At 37.9% G+C, this 26987-nt stretch overlaps 2 protein-coding genes across 2 annotated transcripts; one reads left to right on the top strand and one right to left on the bottom strand.

Moving 5' to 3' along the window:
• The first annotated feature begins 20476 nt into the window (after positions 1–20476).
• Positions 20477–21367, top strand: LOC134815522 (uncharacterized). Its single transcript, XM_063824062.1, has one exon. It carries the CDS (start codon positions 20477–20479, stop codon positions 21365–21367), a length of 891 nt encoding a protein of 296 aa, XP_063680132.1.
• Positions 21368–25423: 4056 nt separating this feature from the next.
• Positions 25424–25816, bottom strand: LOC134815521 (uncharacterized). Its single transcript, XM_063824061.1, has one exon. The coding sequence runs from the start codon at positions 25814–25816 to the stop codon at positions 25424–25426; it is 393 nt and encodes a 130-aa protein (XP_063680131.1).
• Positions 25817–26987: the final 1171 nt, after the last annotated feature.

Below are 26987 nucleotides of genomic sequence, written 5' to 3'. Positions count from 1 at the left end.
CTTGTGATCCATTGTTAGCAGGCGACTCCTCATTACCATTTGAATCTTCATTAGCACTACTTTCGTCCTCACTAGAATCTATATCGTTGTCAAATTGAGCTAAATTAACAGTACGTTCCGGTTCAAAACTTGTATCCCCTGTGTCAAACAATTCGGGTAAAAAATCGTCGTCCCAATATTCATCGTCAATATACAAGTCCCCTATTTGTTCTTTTTTCCCCATTTTCCTGAATGCTGCGATAGTAGAAAGGATGATTTTCCTTATCCTTCGCAGTTTCATCTTTATTACCTGACTCTGCGTCTGTAGGCAAATGAGATGTTTCTTGTGGAACTACACTTTCATTAAACTCCCCTTGTAACTTTTTCGGTATTTTTCTTAAATGTGCTCTATGTTCAACGAGTTCGTTTTTTGTCACATCATCCCTTATCTTATAGTTGTGTTCATTAAATTTTTCCACTACCGTGTAAGGTCCAATGAAGGCTGACTTAAGTTTGTAGAAGTCATTTTCCCTATCTTTTGGTTTCAATAACAGGACTTTATCCCCCGCTTTTAATTCTTGAGCGTATTTTCCCTCGTCATATGCCTTCTTTATGTTTGTGTGATAGTCTTTTAGATTCTCACTTGCTATCTTATGTACCCGCTTCAACGTTTGATAAGTGTTGTAAATGTAAGTCCCTTTATTTTCGTAATACTCTGTTTTGTGGTTCCCCAGTATACTTGTTTCTATACTGTTGAAATGTCTACCTGTTGACAAGTAAAATGGTGAAAACCCTGTTGATTTGCATATAGCCCCATTTAATAGCCATTTCCACGGCCGGAATATGCTGTACCCAAGTTCTAGGCTGTTCCCCTGCTAATTTTCTAAGCATATCTAGAACTATTCGTTGTCCCCTTTCTATTTGACCATTACTAGCCGCACAGTACGGTGTTATGAACTTGTGCTCTATGTTAGCCATTTCGCACAATGATTCGAATATTTTGCTAACGAAAGCTGGTCCATTATCTGAGACGATTTGATACGGACACCCATGATATCTGATCCAACCATTCAAGAACGCCTTAGCGAGTGTTTCACTTTTTTCATTTTTAATTGGCGTGACTGATATCATTTTAGTAAATCTGTCACATGACACAAAATATCTTATTTTCCCTTGACGTTAACCCCGTTTTCGATATCATCATACGTCCATGTTGATTGCTACATTTGGGTAATTGTAAATGTTCAATTAAGAGAAGGTACCGGTTTTTTTGTGGTACGTTAAGTTCACTTTGAAACATTCCTTACAATTGCCACAAAACAATTTCACTTCCTCCCTTAGTCTCGGCATCCCAATACCTAACTAAATTTTATCGGTTGTTTTTTCATATCCCAAGTGCTGGCATGCAACTTCATGGTGCAATCTAATGTATTCATCCACTTTGTTCTGTGGTATGCACAATAAATCCCGTGAAGTTTGAATCTTTTTAAAGAAATGTTTTTTGCTTAATATCCCTTGTTCATTGACAAACAAATTATCCAAATTTGAATGGTAAATTCGTAAGTCAATCGGCAGCTTAGCTGGCGTCTGTTCTTTAGTCCCCTCTTTTAACCATTTTAAGACTTGTTGTATGTCCTTGTCATCCTCTTGTCCCCTAAGAATGAGTCGTCTTCTAACATAGTGACTTTTTCATGTATTTCCCCATTTTTTATACTGTTTATACTGTCTATACTTTCCTCTCCATAAAATTGTTTTCGGTAGAAATTGTACATTTCTTTCCCGTCCATAACTTCACATCTGGATAGTGCGTCACTTACTATATTGTCTTTCCCCTTTATATAGAATATTTCAAAGTTAAATTCTGACAACTCTAGGACACCATGATAGAACCGTGTTTATAGTTGTTTTTTTTATGAACTTTGAAAAGCTTAGTCCCTTGTGGTCTGTGAAGATCTTGAAATAATTTGCTCCCTGTAGGTAGTATCTAAACCTCACACAGAAAAAATGAATAGCTAATATTTCCCGTTGCCAAGTACTGTACCTCATTTGGCTTTCATTCAATCTTCTACTCCCCGTACGCAATTACTACCTCTTCCTTATCGTCCCCTTGTGACAAAACCCCTGCTATCGTGTGTGCACTACTATCGCAATGTAAATTTGAAAATGTTATCTTTTGAAGGCCAGCCTAAAACAGGAGGCGTGCTAAGAGCAGTTTTAAGTTTTTCGAAACTTTCTACTGCTTTCGTTGTCATTTTAAACGTCCCCTTTAAACAGTCCGTAAGTGGAGCTGCTATTTCTGCAAAGTTTTTGATTAAAATGTCGAAAATAACCCGCTAAACCCAGAAAATGTTGCAATCCCTTTTTTGATTCCGGTACCTTTATTTTCAAAAGGTCTTGTATATTGTCCATATTGGCCTGGATACCGTGTTTAGTAGCCAACAACCCAGGAATAAAACTTTTGTTTGTAAGATTTGACTTTTCGTAGCTTGTATTTTGATTGTTGCATATCTTAACCTTTCAAACATTACCCTCAGGCGATCTATCATGTCGTCTACGTCCTCCGCTGGTATTAAGATATCATCGTGATATGAAAACGATAGTTTGTTCTTCAGGTATTTCATCGTTAAATCGGTTAACACTGTAGAGCCCCAGCACTCTGTTATGACCCATTGGAACGACCCTATATCTATATCTCCCTTGCCCAGCTAGCCAAAAATTTTGTGGCTTCTTTGCTTTCCTCATCGGCCTACTCGATTTGATGGTATGCAGCCTTGAGATCAATATGTCGAAAAATAATTTCCCCTGCTACATAATGCCCTAGTTTCCTCAATTGAAGGCATTGGATACAAGAAATGCTCTGAGAATCCATTTAAGATCCTAAAAATCCGTCACAAATCTCAAACCCCCTTTTTTGTCCCGTCAGAATTCTTTTTTTCTCACAAGTAAAATTGGGTTTCGGTATTGTGACGTAGACTTCTCTATTATCCCCATTTCTTCCATTTCATTGACCATTTCCGTTACTGCCTCAACGTGGTGCAGTGGTAAAGGTCTATGTGGCCGTTGGTATAACTTTGTCGGTAGTAAGACGGATCTTGTGTTTATAAACGTGAGTAAAAGAAATTTCCTTCTTAGATAAGCTGAAAAAATCATGAACTTCACCCAGCAATTTCAAACTTTCCGGTTTTCACTTCATTTATGAGAGGATTAACCAAAATTTTGGGTTTGCTGCAATAAGAATTCTAACCTTTGCTCAGGAGTTAAGTTTCCATGTTTCGATGTCCTTTTTAATTTCCCCCTGCGTTATCTCTTTGAATGTCCCAATACTATTTTTCCCTCCCCTTTTGGAATCAATCATTGGGGTCCATCCCCGTTTTTATAATCGATTTTCACACTAAGAAACTCGTCCCCAGTACATTGACTAGAACAGATTTCTTTTCATTTCCCCATATCTCACAGTTTGATAATATGCTACGTCCCCCCGGATCATAAAACTACTGTAGTTATCTATTAGACACTGATAATCCCCTTTCCTGTCAAGCACTTTGGCACTGACATAATTTAATACCAGCAATGCCTTCCCCTGTACTTTTTTATATAGTGTTGCCTCAAGACCGATCCCGTACATCATCAAGTTTCTATAATCTAGTACGAACTCGCTGTTTTATCAAAGAAATTATTCCCCATAATTAGATCTTCGGTGATATCACAAACAGTTGACATGCAACTTATTACAATCTTTTTCCCCGATAATTTATTTTCCAGAGTGACTATTTTCCCGTAAATTTTAATCGATTCCCCTGTGGCAGTTTGACAAACTAGTGTCAATGTTCCTTAATGAGTAGTTTCCCAATTAATTGTATAAATCATAATTTTAAAAAATTTCTATTTGCTCCTGTCACATCATCCGCGAGCTTAATTCCCTTCAATTACATTTTGGATAAATTTTGCCTCCACATAACCCAATTTATAGCTTCCAACATTGGGTTTTTGGTATGTCTCACTACTTTATAAAATTTTTTTGGTAAAATAACCCCTTCCCAGTCCCGTAAAATTGTTGGGAAGCGCTAAAAGATTTTAAATTACCCTTGTTTTCATCCCGGAAGAAATCTTTGTACGCCCATGTTTACCTGTCTTGGTCCTGTTGGTCTTGTCCTGCATCACTTTACTGATGGCTGTAGTTGTTTCCATTTTGTATTCTCCCGTGTTCGGTGGAGAGCGTGAGTGATGTCTGCATTTCCCTGGGTTATTGCGTAACTTTCCCATTCTTGTCCGACCCTTGGTACTCTGTTCTGGAGCTGTGTATGAAATTCCTCGACTACACTCCCATGTGCAAAATGACCCTTTTTTTCCACATTCCAACATTCAAAGAACCCGCTGTCCTAGTCTGCTCGGGCCAGCCCTGAGTCAGCCATTATTTTGGACCCTCTGGCACATTTCAGATACATTTCCCAGCCTGACCTAGCATTTGTATCAGTTCATCTTTACAGAACTTCCACATGTGACCCTTTATACGCGCAAATGTGACAACTAACATTCATCCCCGCTCCCCCCCTTTTATTTGAACGAGCTGTCCCCTTCTTCGTCTCCCCTGTTTTTAATCCCTCAAAGCATAAATTGTTCGAGATCTAATGGCTCTCTGGTAGAGGCAGTTTGGAAGTATCCAACTCCTCCTTGATCAAGTCGATGCCATCTATCCGATTTCAACCCAGCTACGAAGCAGTCAGCATTATTTGTCCCTTAATTTGAGAGTTTATCATTGTCATAGACCCTCTCGCTATAACCGTTAGTTTAGTTGCGAAATCCGTAACTGTTTCGTGTTACCCCTGTTTTAAAGTTTACACAGTCTAGCCTCTGCACTCTTTTTGATTTTGTTCCCTTCTATTGCCCAAGAAATTTGTTCATAGCACTCATATGGTCCCTATTCTTTTTCATCATTCAAATCCAGCTCCCTCTACTTTCCATTTGCTGCTGGTTGCATCCTAGGAAAAATGTAATTAATGTATTTATCCTGTTACTCCACTAGGAATTTGTGCAGTTTATCGGCAAAATATTTTGAACGATTTTAGCCACCTTTTGAAATTTTTCCCGATTTGTATATTTTTCAGGTTTCCCTGTATGAATATTCCCTCGCATTTATTCCGGTCCCTGTTTTAAGGTTCACCGCTCCTAGTAAATCCCTCTTCCACGTGCCTGCAAAGTACTTTTTCTCTCCCTCAACTTTACATCTCTCTGCGTAATCCAGTAAACTTCTATTTTCCCCTCCCATTACTATTTCGTTTTCCATAGCAAACTCTTTGTTTCTCTGTTTGAACAGTTCTAAGGTCTGCTCTAACATTCTAAATCACCCTCATTCACTTGCACCCATCCGGTCGTGCATCCTATTTTGTTCCCCATTTTTTCTTCATCTTCCATCTGTATCACTGGCCCCGTGGCCTCCAATGTTGGCGTTTCTAGAATTTTACTTCCGTTTCCCTACTATTTTATATAACTAAGAATATACTCGGTTTCTCAAGTAATAATTATAGATGAAGATCAAGAACGTACTATATAACTGACAAACGTAACTAACCAAGTACTAAACAGGCCCGGATACAGTTTGTGTCCCGTTGTGCCTCATCAGTTTAGGGTCCCTGTACCCTTATTATTTGTTCCCTGAAACCTTGTTTAACTATAGTCCCCTTTGATGAACGGCTAGTCGATGCTGTGAGCTGGGTTTTTGAAGTGCGATGCTATTCTCGAGACTTGTGTCGTAAGTGCACGTGCTTGGATCCCGTCAAACACTAATATCAGACACTACTTATCGTGCTAAGTTATTTATCGTTCGATCCGTAAACGGCCTCCCCTCATTGAATTGCTATTACGTCCCCTTCACTGTCTCAAACCACGTAAAATGTTCGTCCGTATTTAAATGCTCCCTCCATCGCTAAGCATATACTTTGATTGTCCCTTTGACTACACGTGTCCTCTTAACGTCTTGACCGAATGCATAATGTGTCCTAAACTTATTACTCTCCTTAACTTATAGCACCTGTTCTGGTCACTAGAGCGTAAAATGGAGCATCCCATGAAGTTAAGTGCCTATGAAAGTGAAGTGAAGTACTATAACATCTCGGGTGACTTATATAAGATCCTATGACACATATTGAAATACCGCCAACACTCTGCCTGTCCATTCATTTCTTTTATCTCTTTTAGTCCTTAATTTTTATCTCTTGTACCCGTACGCTATTCGTTACTTTTCAGATAACCCTAATTGATAAAATTTTTCAGTTTTTATGTTCATTTATTTGAGCCTCATGATTCGTTAAAAACTATATTACAGTGATAACTATTTTACAGTGATAATATTTTAGTTATATAATAAATCCGTCGTAAAATTTGTTTATGAACAAATTGACGTTATAATTGAATTTAAATACTATATTAGAATATGAGGTATGAACGTAGAAATGTCGATACGTTATTAAGCTTATTTATTTCCATTAGAACTGTCTTGCTCTGAGTCCTATTCATAAACATCAAAATATGAAGAAAAAAAGAACTAACAAATCTAATATTGAATGTTTTACTTAATAAAATTTTTTTTTCGTGTTAAATATCAAAGGGGTTCAAAAAAAATGTATGCTAATAATGATGCACTAAATAATCCAAAAATAATTTCACATGTCTATTGTCTACACTCTACAGACTGCTTTTACATTTTACAAACAGAGGCAGATTTCGGGCTACTCCAACTATATAAATTATAAATGCTCATAATAAGTTCTAAGAATCTGCTGTAGAAGAAAAATAGTCTGATTCACTCACCACACTTAAAGCTATGATGTATTACTGTCCCTATCCAACAAAACCATTTTTTTAGGTTATACTGGTTTCTTAGTCCATAGTGTTATACCTAATTTGGGGAATTTTTTTCCCTCAATCCTGCTTTTCTTTCTCCTCGATTCAATCTAGTCAGATCCTTTCTCTATCCGTTGCTATCTCATCATTCTTCGACATCTTCATATATTATAGTCATCCTCTTTTCTTCAACTTTTTTCTCGGCAACACTTGCATTCAGCTCCCTTGAAAAATTTGCATAAGGATAGAATTGACAACATAACCTAGTAATGCCTGAACATTCTGTTTTCCCCTCCTCTTACTTAGACTGTTTTATTCCCAATAAGCAAGTTGTTGTCTTAGACATCTTCTTGGAACACGACCAACGCAGTGGAAGAGGAAGGTCCTTGTATTCCTGTTAGAAGAATCGAAACAAGTACTGCATGACCCACAGCTCCAGACAACTGCACAGGGCGATCACAATCCAAGGACACCCAATTGAACTGCAACCATCATCAATGCTTTAGCTGTTTTTTTTCTATACAACTAGAAATTCCACATCAAGACTTTGCTGCTCTATAATTACTGCTAGCAATCATCCAAAGCATTACACAGTTGAAGAGAATGATAGTGTATTGCGAGGCACCATGAACCCACATACCCCAAGGATCTACAACCCAGCAGCTGTGTGTCCATACTTTCTTGCTGCTCCAACATACGGAGTAGAGAATCATCCCTTATTCAGTGTGAGTGACGTCAAAAGGCTGCAACTGGAAATATCATGTAGTACCAAACTTACAGCTACACACTTGTGGAAGAAAAAACTTGTCGTAAATACCGAGGTCTTTATAGCATTTAACCTATCTTTCCGAAGAAGTTCCAAGCACAGCATTACCATCTCCAAGAAGAGCAGACAGAAAGAATTATTGGGTAATGATCACACCTGCAACACATCTTTGTTTAATGACAAAAGAGGGTATCCCAGATTGGTCCACAGTTTATTTTGGTAGAGGCAGAAAGGGAGGTTAAAGGACGGTTAGCCAAAATCCGAGAGCCCAATAAAGATTAAATTGGATCAGATGTGCCTGCTTTTTGTCCGCAAGCTTCTTGGATCGGAAGAAAATCAGGCCAAAGAGTCAGGAACAGGAAGATAAGGTTACTGCAGACATAAAGTATCTGAAGATATCCTGGGCTGGATCCTGTTCACTTCGGTTGGACATTAGCAACACTGCAAAGCTTGTTGTATGAGTACAGGTGCACATGCAGGTTTTGGTCTTCATTTAGAAAAGTTTGTGCAACCCACAGTCAGCCATTCATCTGTTATACTTCAAGAAATACACATGTACTTTGATGTTTATTCCCAGAGATAGTCGAATCCTTCTTTTGACTGGAAGACCAGTGAAAGGTTTAGCCGTCCCATTATTTTCACTGGTCTTAAAAAGTTGATTGAGACTATTGAGAGCCCCAAGTGCTATTGGAGTTTGTTGGTTTCGGCAGCAGCATTTTTTTATAGATCACCATGACTGCCACAATTATTTTTAGTCCCGTTGGTTCCGAAATCTAGCATGATGGTAAGATCGTCTGCTGGTACAGTTTCAGGAGCAGTCAGGTTAAATGGCAGGTTTTTTCTTTAGACATGGTCGGGGGTGACTGATTGCATACAAATTCGAGTCCCCCCCCGTTGTTATTAATGTTATCTTCTTATTGGACTTGGACACAGTTTCCAAAATCTTATAATTATCTCTGATTTCTCCGATTCCTTCAAAAATTCAGATTCTCCTCCCCTCCTCAGATTTTCCAATGAACCTTATCAAAGACCAAACATACACTTTCACCTCATAATAGGATGTTTGGTTAATTTCAAAGAAGATCAACAATTTCATGAGAGTTCTCTGGGGGACAGTATAGTTCTTGCTCCCGCGTCAGCAACACAGTCAGTTTTCCTTGTTGAGATCGTTGTACTGTTCTGCATTCAAGTCACTTTCAACTTCCAAGTAACCTGATTGCAAGCAAGATGACATGGGGAATCACATTCACCGGTGTCTGATGTGATTCATCCCAATATCCCTTCTACAGTGCACTCTTTGTAAAGTTTCTTTTGTATGATCCCCAGGACAGTTAGCAGAGCTTCATTTTTTCCCTGCCCAGGTTGTCTGCAAATTCCTATATTGATCCCGTTATTCAACCACGGTATGTGGATGGCGTAGGGGGGCCCACACCTGACATTGGCACTTACAGGCAAGCAAGCTGTCTTTATTCCCTATGCACAGATCCAGCGCAGGCTAAACAATCGGGTTTGTTGAGGAAATGGTTGGTATTCAGAGGGATCACATCTATCAGGCAGCTAGGTTCTTTTCGCTCCCATTGCGAGAAACCACCCAGGTGCACAGATAATCTGAAATTATTGACTTTTTATTGTAGTTGCATAGTTTTATAAGCATTGCATCTTTTTACACATCATAGTTTATTCAAAGCCCAACTGTCAGTTGAATTAACTATTTCAATAAAGTTCAGATTTGCCGAATTGCTTAGTACTGATAACAAAAACTTAGAACATACTTTTAAAATTAACTAATCTTGAAAATCTAAATCTAAGACGAAACTAACTATTTTTAACGACTTAAACCGTGATAAAACACTTTCATATTATTCCTTACATACCACATTGAGTTTTTATCTGAGTTTGCCAATATGTTTATCATCACATTGTCTACAGAAAATATCCTCCCTCTATAGGACAAATCAGGTCTCCCGTACAAGAGACACACTTGGATGAACCATTTCAGCTTCTCTAAACGTTCCCGGAGGGCACAGTTCACATGTTAATCATGCTGCAAGTTTTATACTGCCCAGCTGTGCATGGTTTTCAGAAAGCGATTGTATTTATTACAATCTCATAATATTCTTATTTTTTTTATTTATTTTTGAATACGAGTTTAACTAGTTTATCAATATATGATTTTGACACCACTCGGGGGCTCCAAATTGCGGACCTAAGTTATATTCCATTGACCAATTTTTTTATTTCGTCATACTGGACCAGCATCATTGGTCTTTCTGAGGCATGATTCCCTACTCTCTCAAAAAAATTGAAGAACTACAAAATCTTGGATTGCGTAATCTCTAATGAGCAGTTAAAGTAGGGCAAGTGGTTTGACGAAAGAAAATAACAAATTGTGTCCCTCAACGGATCGTTTCTTTCTAAGATCTATGAGGCCGTTTCTGACTAAGTTAATCATCATCCCGTCATTATCCCAACCAAAGTATTTTATTTTTTTCGAATAAAACCACATCGGTCGAAATAAATTAAGCCAATACTTGACCTTGTTATAAGTAAAAAAGAACGATAAGAGTGAAACATTTATTGACTTCAGAGGTTCCTTCTCCACACGGCTCTGGAATTAAACGAATTAAGGTACTTCAGTCCATGGCTTATGCTACACTGATTAAATATGAGCCTAAAATGTTTTCGGTTCGAAGTCCCCTCAACCCTGCCTCAGAGGTAACTATCGAGATGACTCAACAGAAAAATTATTTCTACATCGAAATCTTTCAGACAATTTTTTCTGGAAACCACTTTTGGTCATGTTTCATGCACCCCCAGATAATAATGAGCCGAAATAGTCCGTTACCTACATCCGAAAAAATGTTGTATCAAATGGGTCGGCTCGAAAAAAAATAGTTATGGCTCATAATGATCAAGGTAACCTGAAAATGTAAACAAAATTGTTTTCAGATAACTTGTAAATTTTTTGACTTCGAAAATGTTCGTCCGAGTCATCTCGCCTATTTGATAATTTATATCCTGTTAATTATTCCCTTTAAATTGGTGAATGCAATGTTATTAGCATGTTACTGTTTTCTATACCTGGATGTATACACTCGTGATCATCGATTCGAAACGAAATTCCGATATCCTGAATACAGGACACTCGCTGCTCCCTTTATTGAGAGCTCTGTGCTTCAACACAATTCAATCCATCTCCACCACGGTTCCTGGGACTACTGGGAACTGTGTCGTTGTCCAGAATCGAAGTCCTCCACTCAGCCTTCAGTCCCGTGCAGCTCATCTGGTCGATATGTCATATTAAATCACGTTAAACTGATAATAAGGGTTTATTTTGACGGTATTCTTATGATCACTTTATTAAGTTATAAATAACAATATGTACTAAAAAATCCTATATCCCATATCCTCATAATATATGTGTTTTATGTTAAATAAATAAAAAGGCATACTTGGAAATTTAGACAGAAAACACGTAATCACGAGCTTTACGAAGAATCAGCAAGTGGGCTTATTTGTAAAATTAAAGTTATTGTTACTTTTGTTAAACCAAGCAGTTATATTAGTCACCCTGTTTGTGTTCTGTAGTAACAGATGCTGTTCGGAGGAAGAGAAAATTCTTTTTTATCTTTGCCACGTCCCGTGTTCCAGATCGTCTCCACCGCTACCGTCACACGAAGCTAGAGAGATCCATATGTTGAGCACCTCAACCTCATACAGTGTATCACTACTCTGACACCTCAAGTTTCTGGTTATACGACCCACACTTGGTCAGCAGTAGAGGGGAGATCAACGGGAATATATGAGGATGTGCACCAGCTGAGGTTTGTATTGTGGAGTAGAGTTGAAGAAAGCGCGACTGCTCCTAGCAACTCTCTCCCCATCAGAGTAGAAGTCCACATAATCACCATATTGGTCACTCCCCATCACACTATTAGTTCTATTTTCTAAAGGTGTCGACTCAAGATCCACTCTATTTTTCACCTCCCGTTTTTCACTGTAAACCGAATCTGTTAATTTGTATGTTTTAATTCATGACTACTGAGGCAACGATTAATGAACTATTAGAATTTAAAGAAGAGGTGTGTTCTAGCAAAATTGTAAAGGATGTATGAATGTCTTCCCATAGGTTTTTATTCTCAGAATTTAAGGGCCCGACCATACTAGGCGACCATACTATGCTATTCTGATAATCTGTGCCTACTGCAGGCCACAGTCTGTTCATAGTCCGGGCCAACTTCATGGATAACGCGACGTCACGATTTATAACCTTATAAGGTCCCAATATTTTCGTGATATGGACTTTGGCGGTACAAGAGTGCAAAAATAGTACAACAGATCCGTCTGAAAAAATCGATCTACGACACAAGAAAGCCTTCCAAAGACTTTATAACGTTTTTTTGGTTACATTTTTAGGTTTCATTAAGCGACCAATTTTATCCAAAATTTACCCACTTTCTAAGGCCACATTTTTGCACTTTTTTACCTCCTTTCATGTTTGTCAAATATCTTCACTGTGAACATCGTAGAAGGTTACGAATTAATAAAGGGTGATTATCATATCGACGAGAAACACTTTTGTGAGAAAAATGTTCATGTCCGACAATCAGATAAATCGAAGAGAGTTGACAAGAGGCCCCTCCTTCCACAAAGCAATCAGGGGAAAGGTTGTGCTCCTCAGGTCCAGTGGAAAGGTCTTGTCCGCGTGAGAGCAAAGGCACTTCACACTCCAGTTCTGGAGCATCTCTCAGTGACTTTGGGTGCAACTGTCGTGCTGGTGACAATCTGACAATGACGAATCAGAACACGTCCACTGATTGGGAGCCTATTAAATGGCCTGTTAAGGGGAGATACACCAAAAACGTTTTGCTTCCGAACATCGATTTATAATTTATATTCGGTTAAAAATAGACAAAAAGAAGAAGATTTGACACACCTTCAAAATTTTCTAAAAAATTCCCTTCATCGAGAAGAAAAAAATATTTTCTTTTTCGAAATTTTTAAAATTGGAGAAGTCTGTCACTGAAAATACCGAAGTTCGGGCCCATTTTAACAAAAGTTTTTTATGGCTGATTTTTTTAACCTGAACATTACGTCAATCCGTACAAGAAGCCATTGAAAATATTAAATAGCATTTAACGATAAATGACGACCGTTACAGAGCAAACAAGGTCGAAAAATAAAAATTTGAAATTTTTTCCACTTCCCTAAATTTGTACAATTCACCAATCAACCCGAGGTCAGCAGATATCAGCATAAAAAATTCTTGTGAGTGTAGCTTGAATCAATCAAACTTTTGGAGTAGGATTTCTCTTCAGATTTGAGTTTTTAAGCTAAGCAATAGTGGCTCAAACAATAGTAAAATCATCGTAAAAAAGGGCAAAAAAGCAGATTAAAGGCTTAAAAGCCTAATAACACAAAAAGAATCATTTTTTTTTGGAAATTATATAAATACAAATACCGTAATCAGCTTGGAAGACGAATCTTTTAGTACGACCTTTATAATATTTAAAGACACAAAATTGTAAAAAAATTGTACAATATGTACAAAATTATTATACAAGGGGTGACCCCTTGTGTTTCGAGCTGAAAATTATTTAAAGACAATTTTGTCCTTCTAAAAGCACCTATCACAATGCTGGTAAGCATTACCGTCGCCCTTATATTCACAATACTATTTACCCCTATACTAGTATATCCCCTTTATTGTTTTCCAGGCATTAAGACTCATCGAAAGTAGTTCAGCAGGTATATTTAAGTTCAAAACATTCTAATTCAATGTTAAAGATGACAGGAATAAGAAATAGTTATGTGGAGGTTTTTAAGAAATTTGCGCAAAATACGCGCCAGCATGTTATACGAAATTAGGTAAAAAACCCAAAATCGCCATATTCAGGTGCCTTAAAAACCATGTTAAAATTGAGTTAGAGATCTGAAACTTTGCAGGGCGTCTAGACCTTGTCCAAATCGACTGCAAAAAAAATTTCATGTTTCAGGAGTATCGGGAAGTGGGTTTTCTGGAACCCCTGTTTTACAACAGATTGTCGTGAAGTATAGTATAGACGCTTTTCAGTCAATTATAGTCAATTATAGCCTACATTTAAGTGTCTGTAGATCCAATAGTATAAAAGATACAGTCATTTCGAACCACAGGTTTTAAAGATAATTGTTTATACTTTAGTTTACATTATATCAAAAAATAATTTATCTTCATCATCATCACTTGATGACGTTATCAAATTAGGTGTTTTTAAAACTTGATTTTTGACAAAGTAATAACTTTTCAAATCGATTTTAAACCATTAAGGAGTAATTTTATTCAAAATCTGAGGACATTTTCATCTTAGATAATTGTTCAAGCATTCTGAAAATCTACCGGAAAAGTTTCTTACTTTGCTCCTTCATAAAGATATTCGCTATTGAAGTAAGTGCTTTTTTGAAGAATAATTTTATAAAAACACAAAAGTTGTGAATTAGTATTCTCTGGTGTTGGGCCATCCCTTGAGTTGTGGAGCTTAATTTTGCTTTTTAAAGGTCTAAATTGTGTTATAGGATAGTTTTAAAGTTGGAAATCGAAAAGTTGCACACGTGGGGACACGCCCAAATTGATAGAAAATTGCTAAAATTACTGAAAATTGCTGTTTTCACCATTTTTATCAACTTTGGAGTCCCGTTGTGATCCAAGTTCTATATGAAATCTTCTGAAACTTTGCATGCTTATTAAACTATATATAAAATACTGCTATGCAAAAATTTACGGTGATTCAATATTGTATGCGCACGCAACGTCCGCTCAAAGTTTGCACGTGCGAAAGGTGAGAATTTTGCTCATTCGTGATTTCGAATAAATTCTGCTTTCCCACGATATTTAAATGGCATTATATATGAATTTAATGCCAACTTGAATGAGTAAAAAGTGCCATATTCAGTCAGGTAAAATTTCGAAATCGATGAAATTACCTCCTATTTATTAATATAAATATGAATGAAGTTATGAGTTTACATTTCGGCTTTGTAAATTATCCTGACATTATAATCAAAAAGAGATGATATTTGACCAAAACCCATATCATGGGTAGAGTGTACCGCTGCCAGTGTCTCTCTTTTCCAAACAAAAGGAAATGATATTAATTTGAATAACCGTCCGCAAATGCAAATTGATACCGAGAATGAAATCGGTCGCTCGCTTTTTCCAATCAATAAGCTTTATTACAATTTGTAATAATATAAGCCGTGATCGAATGGAAAAAGCGAGCGACCGATTTCATTCTCGGTATCAATTTGCATTTGCGGACGGTTATTCAAATTAATATCATTTCCTTTTGTTTGGAAAAGAGAGACACTGGCAGCGGTACACTCTACCCATGATATGGGTTTTGGTCAAATTAATTAATTAAAAATTACACATAAGCGCTGACCTTTGACCGGCAATAATTTCTACTGAGAAACAAAATTTTTCCATGGGACCAAAAGCATTTGATAGATATCACTCCCCTCTACCAGAAACAACTACATATATATATGTAGACCCCGGCCCCCTTAAGGAAAGGGTGTTATATTTTATAATTTGGAAACTGTACATCTGCGGTAAAGTTATTACTTGAGAGTAATGAAAGTATTTTTGAAAATGTTACAAACACGTGAGATTTCTTTTCTTTTTATCTAAGAAATATAGTTAGAAAATAACCAAACAACAGTATATATACAATAAAGTAATTCAAGTGTTGCAATTGGCAGAGCACAATACAGAGGTAACGGAAATTGTCCACTGGGCACTGCTAGTGCTACCAATATTATATAATATGAAATATCAACAATCAGATATATACACATCTACTCCATCATAGGGGCAGGGATGAGGTTATAAGAGACTTCTGATAGTGGTGTCTCATATTTGCTGTCCATTTTTTTCCTCTGTACCCTCGTAGAGCTATGAGTGTGGTTCTTAACATAGCGAATATTATTCTTGTCCTTACATGTCTTACCACATCGCAATACCTCTCTTTTCTTTTCCTGGCGATGAGGTCCTACCACTCTATTTAGAAACCGCGAGATTTTGGTCAAATTTTGGTGCACATATTTCTGGTGGGGCCAAACCACACTTTGAACTTACCATCCGAATTTCAAATGGGGCCATGGCTGTTTTTGCCCAGCTGCTTCCTTCACTCACGGTGGCTGTTCTTGGTGTTAGAAAACAAAACCTTTAATTGAAAGAAAGATGGGAAAATGAAAATATTTAATTTTGGTAGCCTAGAATGTGTCAATAGTCCATCTCCTGTTTTATAATCAATAATACTTAAAAATTCGTGAACTATGTAAAATACTAAAACACAAAATCAAACTCTATACTCTAGTACTCTATAGCTTAAACTTAATTTATTTAATGTCAATGTTCAATTTGTACTATAAAGTGCTCTTTGAGATTTCATACTTTCCAGTTTCCATCTACCTTACAAGACATATTTATAACGTACGAAATGTGGCGGTTTTCCGAACATTTCGCCATATTTTCGGACCGCTAAAATTTCGGTCGTCGTAATAGAATCCGTCGCATTATCTTTTAGCTTATTTCAATGACTGTGCCTTCACTGCTTTATTTTGTTTCTAAAAAGTAATATCAAGTAAAATAAATAAATAAATTCTGGCATCTTGGGACAAATTATCACCACACCAATGACGAATTGAATGTCAAGCAATACAGTTTAAATTTGCATTAAAATACATGTACGTATGTGCTAACATGAAAGTCTTACAGTCTTAATACAGACTAAGTTTGAACATGATTTTACCGAATTTCAGACATTTCCTTACTGCTTACTGTCACAAAAATGATGAAAAATACCCTTATTTTCTGTGACGTCCGAAATTTGACGGTTTTTGTTCAATTTCGCCATATTTTCGGACCGCCAAAATTTCGGTCGTCGCAAATTAGGCCGCCATAAATATGTCTTGTAAGGTAAGAGCCAATCGAATCAAGAAAAGATTGTAATATTAATGAAACATTTAAATATCTGAATCATAATCACCTTAATTCGCGGCGAGCCTTTTAAAAAGTTAACCAATACTAAAAGATTACAAAATATAAATCCATCGAATCGTATCTAAGATATTGAAATGCTTTCAATCAATTTTTTAAAAGTCTTTAGTCCCTAAATCAGCCGGTCTTATTTATGGATACTGGATAGCTTTATATATTTACGATCATGCTTTGAAGTTTAAGTTCATATAATAAATATGGATACTGGATAGCTTTATATATTTACGATCATGCTTTGAAGTTAAAGTTCATATTCAATAAGTGAAGCATTAAATCCCGATAAAACACTGTTTTACCGTAATTGGGCTTTCTGCACGATTTCTATGCCACTCATTCACTGGATCAGACACCACCAGTCGGATCCACGGAGTTGGTAAGGATCGGCTATTCAGAACGATTCCGATAGTGGGAATCTAGTGCACTAAGCTACGGAGAAATGATAATAATAAAAGTCACGTCGGAGAAATTTTTGGGCGAGCGAATTAGTAAGAGCCTAACGTATGTGTACTATACCACCTCCCCCCTCCCCCACACAATAACTTACCCTGTCTGTAATCCGATTTGAGGATTTATCATTTGGTGCGATCTCTACGTTACAGAATGGATATTTGTTTAAACTGTGTTCGTGAACTAAAGATGGTTCTGACTCAGTTACAACGGACTCATCTTCATTGGCCGATATGAATCTTTGGAACTGGTCTATGATCACTGTCTGCAATAACACACAATAGACGTCACTCTGAGCAGAATCAGTCAGGCCGTTGTACTGCCGTTTAATTTCGTTCGGTGACCAGGGGTTGTTGAATGTTGATCCAACCTGTGTTACGATGGTTTGTTTATTTATACAGAGTATGAGAGGCCTCAGGATAATGAATAGGACTGTAACCATCCGTTTCAAACTTGCTGGGCATAGTTTAAAAGTTAGTGTACTTACTTAAAAGATAAATAGTTAAAATAGTACCTGGGTTTAACTCCTATTCACCGGAATTAACTCCTCATTTGCCTGGTAAATTAAAACATAGTATTGGTTGAGAATGCCTCTAGTTGCGCTCTCGAGTCTCGGTTGACATAAAACTGAAAAGTAAAACGGTAAAAACATATTACTATTATTGTATATTAGTTGACAGCTACTTACATAGAATCTGCACGCGTAGAGTATCAGGCACACGATGTGTTCTTCTGTTTTCAAAATGTCAACTATTTGGTGTGATTTCAGTCCTAGATTTTTAGCATATTTAACTTTTTTACGAAGAGAAGTCAACATAAAGTAAAAGCTGAAGCTTACACTTCCAAACGATAAACTGACAATCAGAGATAAGATCTCTAGGTAGCGATTGAAAAATTGCTAAGTCTTGTTTAAACAACCATTTTAACAATATAGTTAAGCACAATACTAAGTCGAGAGATATGATGTGTTAATATTTAATAGTTATTAGCTATAATAGTATCGTACAAATTTGGATATTTTACCGTTTATTCCATTTATCTGGATCTCTTTTTATCTGTTATCTAATTCTAATCTATGTGACGATGTATGTTCTGTTATTCAAGTAAATTCATTTTACGTTTCACGTCACGGCAAATATTTTTGATACAAATTATATTTTTAAATTTTTAAAAATTTAATTAATATTTAATTAATTAATCAATTGATTATCTTATCCAAAGGTTGTCAGATAAAAAGATGTTCTCTTTTATGTTTTGAACACACTGGTTCAAATTTCAATCTAGAACCTTCTACAAGATTCAGAAGTTGTTTTATTAGCGGAGATTCAATGTGGTAAAAAGTGGTAAATAGTGGTTATTCTTTACAAATTTCGAAAATTTTACAAGTCCAAAATATTGAAATATATCACTAAAAGTGAAAATTTTCAAAAGTTTTATAAAAATTAGTTCATTATACGTGGAATGTAATTGTGAACATTTTTATCAAAATATATTTTTGAAATATTTGAAAATTTTTTAATTATTTAATTAATTAATTAAATAATTTATTTTTGAAAAAGTTGTTAAAGAGAAAGTTGTTCTTCTTTGTTTTCTAAACACACTGCTTTAAACTAGAATCTTCTAGGATATTTAGAACGTGACTTATTTGCGGAAAACCAAAGTGGTAAAAAGGTGGTAGAAAAGTGGTAATTGTGGATTTTCCTGAAGTCTTTTTTTTTGGGAACTCTCTGGAATGATTCCTGGGACCTGTCCCGACCATATCCCGTTAAAATCGCTTTGTTGCGAATTTTGTCCGACAAAGGCTTAAATTAGGACGGATTTGACTGTACTACTGTTAAAGAGGTGTTTTATACCGTACAACCATTCTAGTCCATAACAAGTTTAGATGTTCATGTTCAAAGCACAAGTGGAGACAACGAGAATGGAGAACAAAGCTAATTTCGCAGACTAATTTCGTAATCAGTATCGTGTTCGTTATCAGTCTCATCTTCTGATAGGGAAAATAGATTTAGTAAAAGATATTATTATTCAAGAGCTATTAATTGTGTGGGTTATACTACATGGGTGAATTCTACATTATTACTAAATAAACGTTCTAAACAAGGGATAGATAAAAAACAACGCCCAAGTATAATCTTTCCCTAAAACAAATAACTAAATGTGAAAACTTGATTGTAATTTCTGCCAATATCTCTTATCGTAAGCAAAATTACGGAGATAATACACATCAAAAATATTATTCATATAAAGTCCAGTGTATTGATGGCAAAAATATTAATACGGGAAGAAAACGCTGGTCCATCAACAGGACCACGCAAAACATGTCCTAACAATTCTTCGCCGACTACGTGCCACTTTTCTGACAATGGTTCAGTATTGCAGCGTTTATACAAGTTTTTGTCGGAGATGACTCCCGGGTAGTGGGTACTAGTACTACTTTGTATTCAAAACAGAGCGAAGATGTCTGCGGTGAACAACATCTAGTTTTCTGGGGACTACCCAGCAGGATGATCTTGTACATAAGAACTGATACGATTAAAGTATTCTACAGTTGACAGTATTAGACGTTTGTCATTTGTTTAGAGGCAGTTTATCACTCCAGGCTTTCTTGTAAGCTTGTACTTGTAGTTGTTGAAAGCAGCATAGCTCAGGTTAACGCCAAGCTGAATATCAGCTTTGCTACACAAGACGGACCCTAGAGTGATACTTTTCCTCCATGATCCATTCAACAGATTTTCTGTATAATTAGGTAATTTGGCAGTGTACACCTCAAGATTGCCTATCAGACGTCTTGAACCGCTGTCCATTTTTATTTAAATCTTTTTAGAAATTAACCCTTGTTAACTCCGCACGGGGGGGGGGGGGGGGGGGGGGGGGGGGGGGGGGGGGGGGTTACCAATGGCATAATGGAGAATTGGCCAATAAAAATTTCCATTTATGCCATAAAATGTATGCCATTTGATGAATTTTATGCCATTTTTCTCCATTCTATGACATTGGTACCCCCCCCCCCCCCCCCCCCCTCCGCACCACACCCGCCTATTATATTTGAAAACACGCATTATAACATTGTCGTATGAAAGTATGAACTCTCTCTGCAGTCCAAACAGACCGCAATAAGTGCAATCCCCCCTAATAAGCTTATAGCATTATCTTGTGGCTAACCTAATTATGGTTCATGTACCAACACTACATATTATGCAGTAATGGGAGGGAGAAAAAGAGAACCATTTAATGTCAAATTTGTGGTACAAAACCATCAATTAAACCACTTACCACCGACCAATTTGAAAAATCTTATTATTCATTTGTATTTTTCATACATCAACGATCTGTTGAACAGCATTAGCTATAGTAACGGATTCAGCTTTGCAGACGACACAAAGCTGATTGGGGCTATCCGAGGAATGAGTAGTGTGGAGTTACTGCAAGATGATCTCAACATAGTCATCGAGTGGTCACGTGTTAACAACATGGAGCTACACGAACAGAAGTTTGAGGTTGTAAACTACCCCCTGAATGGATCAAAAGCTCTAAGAGAGCTCCCGTTCTACCCAGAGACTGTTGAGTATACTACACCAAAAGGACACGCAATATCACCACAGGAAACTGTCAGAGACCTTGGAGTGTATGTTAGCAGCAGTAGGTCATGGGGTCCTCACATTGAGAAGACAGTTCAAGGAGCTAGAAAAATGGCGGCTTGGACATTGAGTGTCTTTAGAGACCGGTCACAAGTAGTCATGCTGACTTTATACAAAAGCATGGTTCGCTCCAAGCTAGAGTACTGCTGTCCAGTCTGGAACCCTACAAAAGTCACAGAGATACAAAAGCTGGAGACTGTACAGAGATCCTTTACTAGAAAGATATCTGGCTGCCGTGATCTCCAGTACTGGGACAGGCTGAAGAAGCTTAAGTTGATGTCCCTCCAGAGGCGGAGAGAGCGTTATTCTATTATTCATGTATGGAAAATTCTTAATGAACATGCTCCGAACGATACGGGCTTCGAGTTCAAGTCTCATCAAAGGCATGGTATTAAGGCAGAGATCCCAGCCATGAACAAAAGCGCACAGTTGTCGGTAAGAACAGATTACGACAACAGCTTTAGAGTTAGAGCAGCTCAGCTCTTCAACGTGCTCCCATCGGAGCTCCGGAGTATCACATTGCTAGACAGTTTCAAAGTTGGTCTAGGCAGATTTATGGAACAGTACCCAGACACACCACCGGTTCCGGGCTACACTCCGACAAACGATAACTCAATGCTGAGCTGGAGGAGGACGCACTCGATGCAGTTGTCCTGAGCACGCCCTGCCAAACTCACCAAAACGTACCAAAACGTACGTACGTATTTGGCTTCGTCAGAGTTTTGTCAAAACTATACCGAAAAAACCAGTCCCGTAACTCTTACCGTTTTATTGATTAAGCCGCTCGGAAATTACACACACACACAGACAAACACACAGACAAACACACACATAAACACACACTTACACACACACACACAGACAAACACACACACACAGACAAACACACACACACACACAGACAAACACACACACACACACACACAGACAAACACACACACACACACACATACACATACACATACACATACACACACACACACACACACACACACACACACACACACACACACACACACACACACACACACACAGATTATTGTTTAAGATAACTACAATTTAATATTCACGTTGCCATGGAAGAATGTTCTGTTGTTAGGCTAATCTTAGTAATCTAGCTGATTGTAGAACTTAATGAAGTTTATTAATAACGCTGATAAACTTAAACTCGTGGTTATTGAGTTATTGACTATATTGAGCTTGTATAATGTACACGCTTTCCGGACGAGCCTCCAGCTCCAGGATACAGCCGTCGGAATGGAAACTCCCTGCTTGATTGGAGTGGTGATAAAACAGTTTCTACACTGTCCGGGGGGTCGACTTTTTCGATGGCCCGATAGAGGATTCTATGAAACCCTACAAAGTAACAAAGTAAGTAACGCGCCAAGTTAACCAAGATGATATTACCCTAGCTAGTGCACCATGTTCCATTCTTCTTAAGACTGTGGAGTGAGCACGAGTTAATTGTTATGACACGTGCACACTCCACAGTAATGTGATTATTGTCCCAGCTAACTCAGGTGAGGTACGTTGAAGAACACGTCATGATCTTAGGAGAATTAGGGCGCATGGCTTGAGCCTTGAATCTGAACCTTGAATCTGAAGCTTGAATCTGAAGCTTGAATCTGAAGCTGGAATCTGAAGCTTGAATCTGAAGCTTGAATCTGAAGCTTGAATCTGAACCTTGAATCTGAACCTTGAATCTGAACCTTGAATCTGAACCTTGAATCTGAACCTTGAATCTGAACCTTGAATCTGAAGCTTGCAGCTGAAGCTGAAGCTTGAAGTTGAAGCTTGAATCTGAAGCTTGAATCTGAAGCTTGCAGCTGAAGCTGAAGCTTGAAGTTGAAGCTTGAATCTGAAGCTTGCAGCTGAAGCTGAAGCTTGAAGTTGAAGCTTGAATCTAAAGCTTGAAGCTAAGGCTTGAACCTGAGGCTTGACTCTGAGGGTGGAGTGATAGAACAGGCCATATATTCGTTAATTAGCTCGTTAGTCTAGTTAGATTAGCTATAAATATTGATCAGAGAATGCTTTAAGATCTTCCATAAAGTTCCTCCCAGCTCGCCAGACTTCCTATTTAGTATTTACAGTGAGATAACTATATAAGTATAGATGTCAGTGCAATACCTCTATAGTTATCTACTTTGGTCAAATTCCCTTTTTTTAGAACAGGCACGATGTTTAAGTGGATTGTAGGACTGAATCCCTACCGGACGGAATCACTACCACCCAAATATCACTACTGGTAGTGATTTAGTCCGGTAGAGATTCAGTCCGAAAATATACCTCAATCCCTACCAGATGATCTTAGTTCACTAGTTCTAATATCATGACGTGATCTGAGCCGGGGCTCTCATGGAGTGCTTGCTATGGGGCCTGGCAGACATGTGATCCACAGACTTACGTACGCAACGAGGAGCCCTAACGAGAACTGGTTCGGATCAAGTCATCCATAATGACCTGCTATACGACAATACAGTGATGTGAACCTTCACATGCTCGGTATCTCAATCAGCTAGCGGGAATAATATATAAACCCGCAACGCCTGTGTTTATCTTATACCATTACCACTATGTCTTCCTCATCCATCGAGTTTATTCCTGGCAGAAAGAAAGGCAGCCGCAACGTCCTCTACGATGGTCACCTCTACCACCTTAACAGAAAGAGGGAAGACAAGACCTACTGGAAGTGCAACAAGTTCAAGTCCCGCCTGATCCTTGTCCAGGACACCTTCTGTTCTGCTACCCCTCATGATCACGAATCTCAACCAGCAGAAATTGCAGCCCACCGCTCCAAGTCTAAAATGAAGACCCTCGCAGCTACTACTGAGAACTCAACTAAGCAGATTGTTGCAGACTCTGTCGCTGGACTATCCTTCGAAGCCTCGTCCCGGCTCAACTGTGATCCCAAGTCATTGGCACGACTAGTCAGACGAGCCAGACAGGCAGCCTACTCCCATCCTGTCAACCCCATCTCCTTAGAAGACCTGGTGATTCCTCCTAACTACCTGACCTCTGCCGGTGGTGACACTATGTTGCTCTGGGACTCCTCCTACGACACCAACACCAGAAGATCTATCCTCCTTGGTACTGCAGACAACATCAACATCATCTATCAGTCAGATCACCTCGTCGTGGATGGAACCTTTAAGACCTCTCCAGACCTGTTTACTCAACTCTTCACAGTCCACGCCTTACACCCTACTGGATGGAGAATCCCTGCAGCCTTTGGACTCCTACCCGGGAAGCGCACCATGTACGAGAACATCCTCAACGAACTGGACTCCTACGGACCCTTCTACCCTCTGTCGGTGCTGGTGGACTATGAAATCGCTATCAGAAACGCAGTCTCCAACGTCTGATGATTATGATAACTTTGGGGATGTTACCGAGTTTCTGAAAGCTGTTGAATCTAAGATTTTGGGTTAATGCTTTAATGTTTACTTATTATTGTGTGATTTAAATTACTGTATCAGTATATTATCTATTATTCTTTGACCAAATTTCTGCTTAGTCAATTATCACGAAAAATGTAATAATAATTAACAAAAAATAAAATAATTAACTAATGAAATACGAATAATTATGCCTTTATTGCAAAGTTCAGTAGGGATCACATCAAAGTGGTTAGGTCTAGATATTAGCGGTAGTGATTTAGTCCGGTAGAGATTCAGTCCGAAAGTATACCTCAATCCCTACCAATAGTGATTGGTAGTGATTCAGTCCGTTAGGGATTCAGTCATGTAGTGATTCGGTCCGTTCACCGTTTAAGTGCTTCCATTGGTCAGGGACATCTTCATTAACTAACCTCACCAGAACGGAACAAATAAACCATGTTTACAATGAGATAACATCACGTGATCGAATCACGTGTTTTTATAACAAAGCTAGAGATTAATGGGTAAGGAGACTGCTTTTTATGTGTGTGGGAGGACGAGTACGTTTAGAAACTTGTTAAGAATGTGTACAGTGTAGTGCGTGATCAGCAATTCCAGAACATGTAAGACTATTGTCCCTGAATCCTTGAGTCTCTCCCGATCGGCAACAATTAACACAACAATCAGCAGCTCAATGTGCAATAATAAATAAAATAATAAACCCTATAAAGGAACCAGGATGTATCACATTCTTTCCAGATTCATAGGTACTAGGTAGCGATCATAGCAGTCAGGCCCCACGTGATCAAATCTATATTAGTACTACTACTAGACGGGATTAAACTACCTGAACATTACCAGAAAACCAACAAAAAATGTTAGGCTCATAATGATCAGGGTATATATAATAGCATTGTCCGTGGAGAAAATTGGTTTCCAGGAATCCACTTTCACAAGCATTTCTTAATCCACTCTCACTCGCCTGTTGAGTGCTGAAGTAACCTTGTTGGCCAAAGACTTGACCACTAGACATAAAATTGACCACTAGACATACCATGGATTATGAAATTGTGCAGTAGGTGAAATCAGTGTTGTAACTGATTGTCACTTGTCAGATACTTGTCAAAAACGTCGTCGAATCTATAGTTATTGATTTGTGTTTTGCTTGTTATTGAACAATGGACCGCTTGTCGCGGCGCCGCGATTTTTGGCCAAAATAAACGCGATTTTCTTTTGTCCTTGTCCTCCGAAGGATGTCGATATATGTGAAGTGTGGTCTTCCCCTTCGACGATGTCCTTGAAGGGGTTCAACTGAGTTGGCGGCCAGTTCCAGACTTCAGAGGAAATCTTGTGCCTCCGCAACACTATATGTTATAAGAGCAAGGTCGTCAGCAAAATCTGCATCAGTGACCTTGACAGCCGGATGGCGTCGGCTTCTTCTAGGGTGTAAAGTATATCCAAAGTCCCTACCCTCTAAGGACACCCTCATAATGTAGTCGATTACGATTATGAATAGATGGGGCGCCAAGGTGTCTCCCTGCATCACTCCTGCCAGATTAAAGAATGCTTCACTCAGACCATCCTCGGTAATCACACGAGCAACAGTATCTGCATACATTCTTTGTATCAAACCTACAATCTCCTTGGGAATGCCATATGCCAGGAGGATCTTCATGAGGAGTCCACGGTGCACGCTGTCGAATGCCTTCTTGAAATCAATGAAGAGCATTAGTAGTATAGTAGAGGAAAGCCCTTTATAGATAGTATCTTTTAGAAACTATGCAGCAACCCTTTTTGAATAGTTTTCTCATTCTAATGTTTCTCTAACCTAATCCAAGCTCACAGTAAATATAGAACATTTTAAAAGTTATCTGAAAAACACGGAGTTGACTCATCACATTCGAATGTAAACTGAATCGGAGCCACATAACTGAACAGAAGCAAGCTCTAAATATGTGCCAGCTACAGCTCAGCAGTATCATATACAGTATGGTTTAAAGTACTATCTAAAGATTTGGAGTAGTATCATAAGCTCTTAAAGGTGGGGGTTAACACTATCTTCCTAATTACCACTTTTTCAGGTAGCTAATTACCTTGTTTGTTAACAATAGTAATTTAAGAATACTACCATAGAGAAGTTCTAAAAATAACAATAGGGAGAATCGATTAACAAAGAAATCGGGGAAGGGGGGAGAAGCAAGGACCACATGGAAGATTAAAGTGTGAAAAGGTCAGCAATTAGATATCGTTCACGTTAATTGCAGTGAACAGCAGAACTGTTTGATAAAAGTAAATGATTCTATAATAAGTATGTTATAGCAATTAACGTGAACAATGATTCGTATCGATATCAGATTGGGTGCCTTTTCACACTTTAATCTTCCATGTGGTCCTTGCATCTCCTCCCTTAGAACTTCTCGATGGTAGTATTCTTAAATTACTATTGTTAACAAACAAGGTAATTAACTACCTGAAAAAGTGGTAATTAGGAAGGTAGTGTTAACCCCCACCTTTAACCCATATAATTGATAATACCAACAACTCTAAACGTTCGAATTTTTGACGAAATTTTGTTTCCGAAGCACTAAGACACCAACTCCGACGATGCAATAATAATTTTGAAAAAATTTATATTTTTAATAGCTTTTTCGACCCGTACTTTTAAAAGGTCATTGTTGGAGCTTACTTTTTTGGAAAATTGTATCGTACTTTTAAAAGTACATCATATTTGAATGATGTACTTTTAAAAGTACGGGTTTAATAAATAATGTACTTTTAAAAGTACGGGTTTAATGAATAGTGTACTTTTGGAGGTACATTAGTTAATTAAATAGAAACTCAGGGTCAATTAATAAAACTAAAAGCCTTTGTCAGAATGGCTGAATAAAATTTAAACAATA

The sequence above is a fragment of the Bolinopsis microptera genome, chromosome 5, assembly GCF_026151205.1.
Source record: "Bolinopsis microptera isolate Bmic1 chromosome 5, MBARI_Bmic_1.0, whole genome shotgun sequence".
NCBI lineage: Eukaryota > Metazoa > Ctenophora > Tentaculata > Lobata > Bolinopsidae > Bolinopsis > Bolinopsis microptera.
The sequence above is the reverse complement of the archived record's forward strand: the minus strand, read 5'-3'. Positions and strand labels throughout refer to the sequence as shown.

Excerpts from the sequence above, each read along its gene's own strand:
- LOC134815522 (XM_063824062.1), top strand. The coding sequence starts at position 20,477 with ATGAGTAGTGTGGAGTTACTGCAAGATGATCTCAACATAGTCATCGAG.
- LOC134815521 (XM_063824061.1), bottom strand. The coding sequence starts at position 25,816 with ATGCTCTTCATTGATTTCAAGAAGGCATTCGACAGCGTGCACCGTGGA.